At 43.0% G+C, this 7,391-nt stretch overlaps 1 protein-coding gene across 14 annotated transcripts in view; it reads left to right on the top strand.

The window, feature by feature from the left end:
• LOC129858798 (mitogen-activated protein kinase kinase kinase kinase 3-like) overlaps positions 1-5,640 on the top strand; it is a 68,223-nt gene extending 62,583 nt beyond the window's left edge. For 7 of the 14 annotated variants that reach the window (XM_055928074.1, XM_055928058.1, XM_055928063.1 and 4 more), the window contains 12 exons: positions 137-221; positions 359-438; positions 542-602; positions 924-1,041; positions 1,141-1,199; positions 1,438-1,541; positions 1,769-1,940; positions 2,032-2,100; positions 2,224-2,316; positions 2,583-2,653; positions 2,797-2,852; positions 3,108-4,040. In XM_055928074.1, coding sequence (XP_055784049.1) covers positions 137-221; positions 359-438; positions 542-602; positions 924-1,041; positions 1,141-1,199; positions 1,438-1,541; positions 1,769-1,940; positions 2,032-2,100; positions 2,224-2,316; positions 2,583-2,653; positions 2,797-2,852; positions 3,108-3,339 — 1,200 coding nt within the window. In that variant the 3' untranslated portion in view covers positions 3,340-4,040. Of the gene's footprint in view, positions 1-136; positions 222-358; positions 439-541; positions 603-923; positions 1,042-1,140; positions 1,200-1,437; positions 1,542-1,768; positions 1,941-2,031; positions 2,101-2,223; positions 2,317-2,582; positions 2,654-2,796; positions 2,853-3,107; positions 4,041-4,151 lie in introns of those variants that run through there. The other 7 variants (XM_055928123.1, XM_055928118.1, XM_055928098.1 and 4 more) reach the window with 2 other exon arrangements.
• Positions 5,641-7,391: the final 1,751 nt, after the last annotated feature.

Here is a 7,391-nt window from a genome sequence, read left to right as displayed (position 1 = left end):
ACCATGATCTTATGAACCAATGTAAAATAGGGGTTTGCCCCCTCAGATAAAGCTTTCAAGACGAGAGCTTTGAAGAAAAATGTGTTATGTTTGGCTTCCCTCCAATTTCCCCACCTCCATTCTCCTTGCTGCTCAGATGGGGGCCTGTTTCTCCAAGGTGTTCAACGGCTGCCCGTTGAAAATCCACTGTGCCACGTCCTGGATCAACCCAGACACCAGAGGTAGGAAACTTGGGAAAAACCACGTAGTTTCACTTTTTGGTACATCTTTATTGTCATGGCTTATTACAGGAATCGTTGCCAAGACGATTATTTGGATGAGCATGACTAAAAGGCTCTTTGTTTCGTCGTCGTTTCAGACCAATATTTGATATTTGGTGCCGAGGAGGGAATCTACACTTTAAACCTGAACGAACTACACGAGACGTCCATGGAGCAGGTTTGTTCTGGTTGAAGGTTTCTATATTTTGTTTCTTCAATGGAGGATTGTGAATGTTGTTATCAACTCTTCATTGGCTCTCTCCATCCCCGTCTGTCCCCAGCTCTTTCCCCGCCGGTGCACTTGGCTTTATGTTATGAACAACTGCCTGCTCTCTATATCTGGTAAGACCATCTTGGACCTGTGCTGTCTTACTTTTGTTGTTTGTTCTGTATCTAGTAATGGTTTTGCTGTGTTTGACATTTCTCTGCCAAAAAAAAGGTTCACATTGAAGAGAGGCACTTGCCTTTAAAACCTTGACTTTGTAAAATTTGGCGGCAGGAATTTCTTTGTTTAAAACATGTCTGGCCCTTCTGAAGATATAATCTTACCACGTGAAGTGTGTTTTGAAGGCAGACCTTTTCTCTTTTTCTTTACTGTGTCATAAATTGCTCTTTAAAGGTATAGAAGTCTATCTGAAAATATGCTTTTGTTATTGCTTTCAGGAAAAGCCTCCCAGCTCTACTCTCATAACGTAGCTGGTCTATTTGAGCATGCCCGGCAAATGCAGAAGTTACCCATGGCCATTCCCACACACAAACTCCCAGACAAAATGATTCCAAGGTAGGATATCGAAGGCCTCTTCATTCATTTGGGTTTGAACTTGAGGTTTTTTAGATGATATGTAGAAAAGGCATTTCTTGTTCCTTATGATCCTCATAGGAAATTTGCCATATCCAATAAGATTCCAGACACAAAAGGGTGCCAAAAGTGCTGCGTGGGTAAGTGCACATGAGTGTGGTTCACCCATATAAAAATGTAAGCAGACTTTGGATGATAGCGTCTGCTAAATGTATTATCAACTGCTGCATGGCGTTGTTCTTCACGTACGGTACAACTGAATAAGAGAAGTTGAGGATAGTTCTGAAATAATGCACAAGACATCGTTTTTGATAGAGTATAGCTCAGAGTTCAGAGAGAGAGTTGTGAGAGACCTTGAATGTGTGTGTTTGTGTGCAGTGAGGAATCCCTACACGGGTCACAAGTACCTGTGTGGCGCGTTCCAGTCCAGTGTGGTTCTGCTGGAGTGGGTGGAGCCCATGCAGAAGTTTATGCTCATCAAGGTAAATCAGCGTTCGGTTCAGGTCCTTCTGGGGCGGACTGACCATGTAAAGGGTTAGAATGGGACCTTTCATGTTTGGATAAACTTAACACAGTCCTGTTATGGAAAGCTGATGCGATTAGCTAAAATAGCATGCTAACGTTGCAAATTATTCCTGTCTGTACATGATAATGGGGGATTTCTTGTGTAACAGGATGCTTGATCTATCTCCTCTGGTCTCTCCTGTAGAACATCGACTTCCCCCTGCCCTGTCCCCTGGAGGTGTTTGAGATGCTGGTGGTGCCGGATCAGCAGTACCCGCTCATCTGTGTGGCTGTCAGCAAGGGCATGGAGCTCAGTCAAGTGGTCCGCTTCGGCACCGTCAACCCCAACTCAACCTCCTCCTGGTTCACAGAGGCTGGTCAGTGGCACGTGGTCGCAACCATGATGATGATTATCTTCATTAGGACATTGATTGTTCTTGATGATGAGATGTTTTTCTGTCCACTCAGATACGCCCCAGACTTGTGTCATCCACGTCACCCAGTTGGAGAGGGACACCATCTTAGTTTGTCTGGACAGTACGTTTTACCCCCACCATTCGCTGAACTAACCCAAATTATCTTCTTCTCACTCAAAGTAGAAATTCCAACTTATGAATATGTTACTGCAACTATTATGGATGAACTCTTTCCTGTGATCAGGGTGTATAAAGATAGTGAACCTACAAGGAAGGTTGAAGTCAAGCAGGAAGTTGTCTGCTGAGCTGACGTTTAACTTCCAGATCGAGGCGATAGGTACGTTTCCATAACCACGTCATTCACACTTCTACCCAGCCCAAAGAAACCAAAGACAGGGTTATTTTTTTAATATCATTTTTAAATATTATTTATTTGTTTCAGAGACGGTTCTGTTGTGCTAAAGTTGGATATTTCCATCTGTGTATAGAGCTCTATGCAGAAAGATAATTCAATACCCTGAGAACGTTTTTCCCGTGAAGCATTTGTCTCACCTCCTATTTGTGCTTTTTATGGTTCAGTGTAAAACCCACATGTCTTTGCAGTGTGTCTCCAAGATAGCGTTCTGGCATTTTGGAGGCATGGCATGCAAGGGCGGAGTTTCAAGACCAATGAGGTAAGCTGAGAGCAGTGTTAGTTGTCTGTTTGTGTCCACGGAGGGTTTATTTTAAAAAACAATGTTCAATCCCGGTTCTGTTTGCAACTTGAAACCATTTAATTCTGTTGTATGTGTTTGAATATGATCCGTCTCCACCCCAGATCACCCAGGAGATCTCTGATAACACGCGGATCTTCAGCCTGCTTGGATCTGACAGGTGAGTAAGGGGGTCCATGATGCTCAAGGTCACCTTATCTGACACACCTGTCTCAAGATAGACTTACACACACTCCCACTCGTTTTTACACTGGCAATGATATTAACATGGGTGTCGTCGTGATGCCCAGTTTGTTTTCTACTGATCTACTGCAGTAGTATAGAATCCTGATTGCCTGAATTCTCTGGTGTACGTTGTTGGTTTTATGCTTGCTTGCTTGTCTCCTTAATGGCTTGTTTGATTTTGTGAATGAAGAACCTCTCAGCACGACAGTTCAGGGCAGGAGGGAGCCGCCAATCTGCCCAGGTATACTTACTGCTCCCCGGGTCACTCCAGGCCACACCTAGCCTACAAGCTTTCTGATCCATGGATGTCCCCTGTGGGGACCCTGGATTTCATCCCATCTGTGTGTGTGTGTGTTGGGGGGGGGGGTACTGGGACTCTAATGCTCCAATTTTGTCTGAACCCATTGGTTTGGAGTTTGTGATGACATCTTTTTGTTTTTAAAACACTTTAAAGTAACTGTCCACTGTTTCCAGAATGTATGAAATATGGCCTATAATTCATTACGCGTGAAATAGTCCTTCCAAAATGTTTTCATGAAGTATGTTAAAAAGCAGCTTTTCTGTGTTGGAATGGTGTGGGTGTACCCCAACAGCAAAATAATGTGGGGGTATACCAGTCGTTAAAAATATTAATGCAGGTATACCACAGATTGGCCAGCTCATCCTCTATGAGGAAATGGCAAGCATTTGACCTGTGCTGTAGGTGTTTTTTTTGTTGTTGTTTTTTCTCCAAGTTATGTTTTGGCAACAAATGAGAACAGTATGATTCAACAACATTGTTTGGGTATGAGTTAACAGAATATGAACTTTTAAAAGTTAGATTTTCACTGGACAGTTAATTTAACACATCTCCCTCAATGTTTCCCCCTGCTGGATTACTCTGGTAACACCACCTACTGGGAGTAAACCTATGATTGAGGAAAGGGTACTCTGGTGGCCAGTGCATGGAAGTGTCAGGGTTTCTTATTCATAGAGTTGGAATGGATGCTTGGCAAGCTTACTTTTTTCTTGGGTCAGTGACTACTCTGTTACAGCACTTTGACCTTAACATGATGGAAAATTCCTATAGTGCTTGAGTAGTCTATTGGTAGGATTTGTGATTGTGCATGTTGGGGGGGGGGGGGGGGGGGTGAAAATGCGTTTTCTGTTTGTGAGGCTTACATTCGGAATCCTCCTGGTTCCCTCTGGGACATATATTTTCACATTGTGAGTCTGAACTGAACCTGTGTTTCAGAGTGGTGGTGCTGGAAAGCAGGCCGACAGACAACCCCACAGCAGCCAGCAACCTCTACATCCTGGCTGGACACGAGAACAGCTACTGATCACAGCACACAGCATCCTGGGAACACAAGACACTACAGACAGACTACTGCTTTAGCTTCACAGGAGACCGATCCTTCAAGGGTCCACTTCCAACTTGCCTCTTACTTCCTTTTAACACCTATATTTATTGTGGCATGTAACAAAGAACTGGATGACTTCTATATGATTTCATTTTAAAATGAAGTGTTGCCACCACTGCTAGCATCTTAGCCCATACCACACAAGTGCTTAATTGACCTCTATTTAATTGTAAATATAAATGTAGTATTTTTTCCGCAGAAAGGACCCTGGCTACTCCGGGGTTGTAAAACTAAAGACTGGTCATGTAGATAAGTGTTCTATACCGGTATGGAGACTGTAAAGATTTAAAGGGGTGGTTCAGGGGGTCAGTTTGAGCACTAAAAATGACTTCTTGTTCTCTGATCATGTGATGAGGGACAGGATTGTAACCCCTCTGAAGTCTGAGCAACAATGAAGTACCACTTACTGGTAATGTCATTCTGCACGCATCGTCATCCCAAATGTGGGAACTCCCTTTGTAGTTTGAGAAATATCTAATGGGAGATCAACCATTTCATTCTTAGCTTCCATTTATAACTCTATGAGATGAACATTTCAAACTGTTTTAATTGCAGGCTTACTTGCCAGCTAAGTTGTATGCTTTTTTAATACTGTGGAATCACTGGTGTTAAAATTTGCACAAAAAAGTATTTGAAAAAAAAAAGTGACGTCGTATGTAACTGTATATGTGCGTGTAAACTTTAAGTATACATACATATGTTCTCACAAGCTGTGACACAGGGGTTGCATTAGCATAGGTTGAATTATTATGGAACGCTCACTGAACATTACTGAAATACTATAATGAGACCGTGGAGGGAGAAATGTCAAAGGTCAAACTTAAACGGACTCCAGCGGTACTGTTTTGATCACAGTTTCATCATGTAATTCTCAATGGTAATATCGATCATATACACTATAGTCAAATGGACAAAACACATTCCTTACTGTTGGACTCAGTGAAGATGTCAAAATAATATGAATGTTACATTTTTTTTAATGTAATGCCAAAATGTTCTCGATTTATGGCCAAAATTAGTGCGGTGTCTCTACCTCGTGCAGTGTTGAACAAAAGGAAACGAGTTGTGTAGAAGAAAAAGTCAGTAAAAACACTACAAGATTCATGTTGGTTTTAATTTACACAGTAGAAATGTGTAATGATTATGGACAAACTAACTTCCTTTCTGGCGCATTACCATTTTCATATTGCAATGCACATTATATGTATATAGTGTAAAATAAAATCTGTTGGTTTTACATACTGTATAATTGCCTATATTTTGTTTCAAATGTGTAACAGATTTATGAAACAAGTTAACACATTAAAAGAAGGAACTGAAGCTTGTCTGTCTGTTTGTCGTAGAGAAATATTGATTGAAATGCAAAATAAATGTTGAATAAGTTTCACATTGTCTAGTTTGCTAGCTTTGTAGATAAGTTGCACATTTTTCAAAGGGAAGAACTGTTAAGCAGGCACTATAATTTGTGTGATAGTTTTCAGACATTCGTGTTTGGTTATGACGTAGTATAACATATTGATTACAACAGACTTATTTTGTTTAAGTCTTAATTGTCACAATTTAATTTATTTGCTAAAAAATAATTCCACTTTACATTCTAGTTTGATTTGGGGATAGAGATTTTCTTGATGTTAATGAGTATACCATATGCAAAATATTTTCTCCATGGATATTGAAGAGATCTCAAATTGGAAACTATTACTAACTCAAAAATAAAGATAAACTGATACAGCATTTTTACAGTAGGTCAATGTCTGTCGGTCTTCCAGCATGTTTTATATACACTGCTCAAAAAAATAAAGGGAACACTTAAACAACACAATGTAACTCCAAGTCAATCACACTTCTGTGAAATCAAACTGTCCACTTAGGAAGCAACACTGATTGACAATAAATTCCACATGCTGTTGTGCAAATGGAATAGACAAAAGGTGGAAATTATAGGCAATTAGCAAGACACCCCCAAAAAGGGAGTGATTCTGCAGGTGGTGACCACAGACCACTTCTCAGTTCCTATGCTTCCTGGCTGATGTTTTGGTCACTTTTGAAATCTGGTGGTGCTCTCACTCTAGTGGTAGCATGAGACGGAGTCTACAACCCACACAAGTGGCTCAGCTAGTGCAGTTCATCCAGGATGGCACATCAATGCGAGCTGTGGCAAGAAGGTTTGCTGTGTCTGTCAGCGTAGTGTCCAGAGCATGGAGGCGCTACCAGGAGACAGGCCAGTACATCAGGAGACGTGGAGGAGGCCGTAGGAGGGCAACAACCCAGCAGCAGGACTGCTACCTCCGCCTTTGTGCAAGGAGGTGCACTGCCAGAGCCCTGCAAAATGACCTCCAGCAGGCCACAAATGTGCATGTGTCAGCATATGGTCTCACAAGGGGTCTGAGGATCTCATCTCGGTACCTATTGGCAGTCAGGCTACCTCTGGCGAGCACATGGAGGGCTGTGCGGCCCCACAAAGAAATGCCACCCCACACCATGACTGACCCATCGCCAAACCGGTCATGCTGGAGGATGTTGCAGGCAGCAGAACGTTCTCCACGGCGTCTCCAGACTCTGTCACGTCTGTCACATGTGCTCATGTGCTCAGTGTGAACCTGCTTTCATCTGTGAAGAGCACAGGGCGCCAGTGGCGAATTTGCCAATCTTGGTGTTCTCTGGCAAATGCCAAACGTCCTGCACGGTGTTGGGCTGTAAGCACAACCCCCACCTGTGGACGTCGGGCCCTCATACCACCCTCATGGAGTCTGTTTCTGACCGTTTGAGCAGACACATGCACATTTGTGGCCTGCTGGAGGTCATTTTGCAGGGCTCTGGTAGTGCACCTCCTTGCACAAAGGCGGAGGTAGCGGTCCTGCTGCTGGGTTGTTGCCCTCCTACGGCCTCCTCCACGTCTCCTGATGTACTGGCCTGTCTCCTGGTAGCGCCTCCATGCTCTGGACACTACGCTGACAGACACAGCAAACCTTTTTGCCACAGCTCGCATTGATGTGCCATCCTGGATGAACTGCACTACCTGAGCCACTTGTGTGGGTTGTAGACTCCGTCTCATGCTACCACTAGAGTGA

The sequence above is a fragment of the Salvelinus fontinalis genome, chromosome 1 (genome assembly GCF_029448725.1).
Source record: "Salvelinus fontinalis isolate EN_2023a chromosome 1, ASM2944872v1, whole genome shotgun sequence".
Taxonomy (NCBI): domain Eukaryota; kingdom Metazoa; phylum Chordata; class Actinopteri; order Salmoniformes; family Salmonidae; genus Salvelinus; species Salvelinus fontinalis.
Note: the sequence above shows the minus strand (reverse complement) of the source record. Positions and strands in the feature narration are given on the sequence as shown.